Here is a 1,854-nt window from a genome sequence, read left to right as displayed (position 1 = left end):
TTACTGCTGCTCTCACAGGGTCTGCCCCATTTTAACACCCACGTGATGACCACAAGGTCAGACCTTAAATTTTCCCTACTTTCAAATTTTTAAATAAACTAATCTCCCAAGCAGCATTATTAAAATGTCAGTATCCAAGGCAAGACAGTCACTTATTCTGATGTTTGACAGATGTAAAGACAGACTTAACTAATTAAACTCACCTTCTGAGTGGCTTCTTTTTTCTTTTTATCCTCTTTCTTCCTTTTCTTGTCTTCCATTAACTGTTCTTCCCTTTCTTGCTCCTTCTCTCTGTTAAAGCAATGTCATACCGGAAGGTTACACATTTATATTTACAATACATTTCCATAGCAACATTCATCTCTGTGACTGCACAGAACATGGTATGTTACTTAAAACAAATGGATGCAAAAACCTCCCCACATGTAGGCAACCCCACATCTTGGTCTGCTACCCCTTTTACAAAACATTACAGTAAGTCTGGTTTCAAAGAAATCTATTAATTTTTTTAGTATCTACTACCTAAAAGAATATATGCACACAAGCTTAAAGTATTTGTACTCAGCAAAGGATCTGACTTGAATATGACAATACTTAGTTGGTGTGATGGCTTGTATCTAGATGTTTCCTCAAAGCCGGCTTTTGGAGGTGGCTAGATCTACAGTGTGTGATGCTGGGATTAAGGATACGACACTGAGATTGATTCATGGTGTGATGCTAGTATTAAGGGTGTCCCACCCAGGGTGTGACGGCGAAAGTAGGTAGCCTGGATAGAATGCAAGGGACAGAAAGAGGATGCCGTTTTCACTGCTTGTCACTTTGCTGCTTCCTCGCTACTGTGGTGCCTTCTGCCCATTATGAAGTGTTTTTTCTCTGCAGTGCCCCTCTGCCATGCCACCCTGCCTTGGAGCTAGGCAAGTATGAACTACAATCTCTATAAACTGCAAGTTACAATAAACCTTTCCTCCTTTAACTATGGGTGTCAGGTATTTTGTCTCAGCAACAAGAAAAGTAACTAAGACAGTTCACTTCTGGCAGTAATTTTTTTCCCGGCAGTACTTCGAACAAATAATATAGAATATATTAATTCAATTATTATATATGTACATGTACCTAATTTAGTTGTTTGCCCAAGATCTCTTCAGAGAGGTAAATATACAAGTCTTCGTTCTATATTTTGTGTTATTCCTTTACATTAATACAATATAATCTCTATTTTTGTATCTGTTTGCAATACTGGGGATAGAATCCATGGGTAGTCCACCATTCAGTATACTTCCCCCCACACACACGTTTTTATAAGTTTGAGACACAGTGTTGCTAAACTGCCCAAGGTCACCTTAAATTTGTGATCTTCCTGCCTCAGCCCCCCAAGCAGCTCCAAAAAAAAGCATGTGCCACTGTGTTTGGCTCTGCTTGTGTTTTTAAGACAGAAACTGATTGTTCTACAAATCAACCTATATTCTCTTCAGGTGAATTCACAATTGAACCCTCCTGTACACATAAATTATGTCTATCAGGGTTCAAGCTACCCAATTAAAATAAAAACAATACATAGTAATAAACATTCCAGTTGAAGAAATATGCTAAAATCTTAATATAATTTCTAATGTACATTTGGAAACCTAACATTTATTCTAATGCCAACAACTTTCACTCTAAGAATCCACTGGGAAAACCACAGAATCAACCCCACTGTGTAACTTTAATGCTCAAGGTAGGAAGTCCAGATGTGAGGCTAACAGAATTTCGAAGGTGGGGGCTGGGGATTTAGCTCAGCGGCAAAGCGCCTGCCTGGCAAGTGCAAGGTCGTGAGTTCGGTTCCTGGTACCGGAGAAAAACCAAAAAAAAAAA

General features: G+C 38.9%; 1 protein-coding gene across 4 annotated transcripts in view; it reads right to left on the bottom strand.

Moving 5' to 3' along the window:
- Positions 1-1,854, bottom strand: part of Tnrc6b (trinucleotide repeat containing 6B) — a 240,254-nt gene that overhangs the window by 75,276 nt on the left and 163,124 nt on the right. For all 4 annotated transcript variants that reach the window (XM_005379308.2, XM_013511418.1, XM_013511420.1 and 1 more), the window contains one exon: positions 204-291. In XM_005379308.2, coding sequence (XP_005379365.1) covers positions 204-291 — 88 coding nt within the window. The remainder of the gene's footprint in view (positions 1-203; positions 292-1,854) is intronic.

The sequence above is a fragment of the Chinchilla lanigera genome, unplaced genomic scaffold (assembly GCF_000276665.1).
Source record: "Chinchilla lanigera isolate Chin_1 unplaced genomic scaffold, ChiLan1.0 scaffold00012, whole genome shotgun sequence".
Taxonomy (NCBI): Eukaryota; Metazoa; Chordata; class Mammalia; order Rodentia; family Chinchillidae; genus Chinchilla; species Chinchilla lanigera.
Note: the sequence above shows the minus strand (reverse complement) of the source record. Positions and strands in the feature narration are given on the sequence as shown.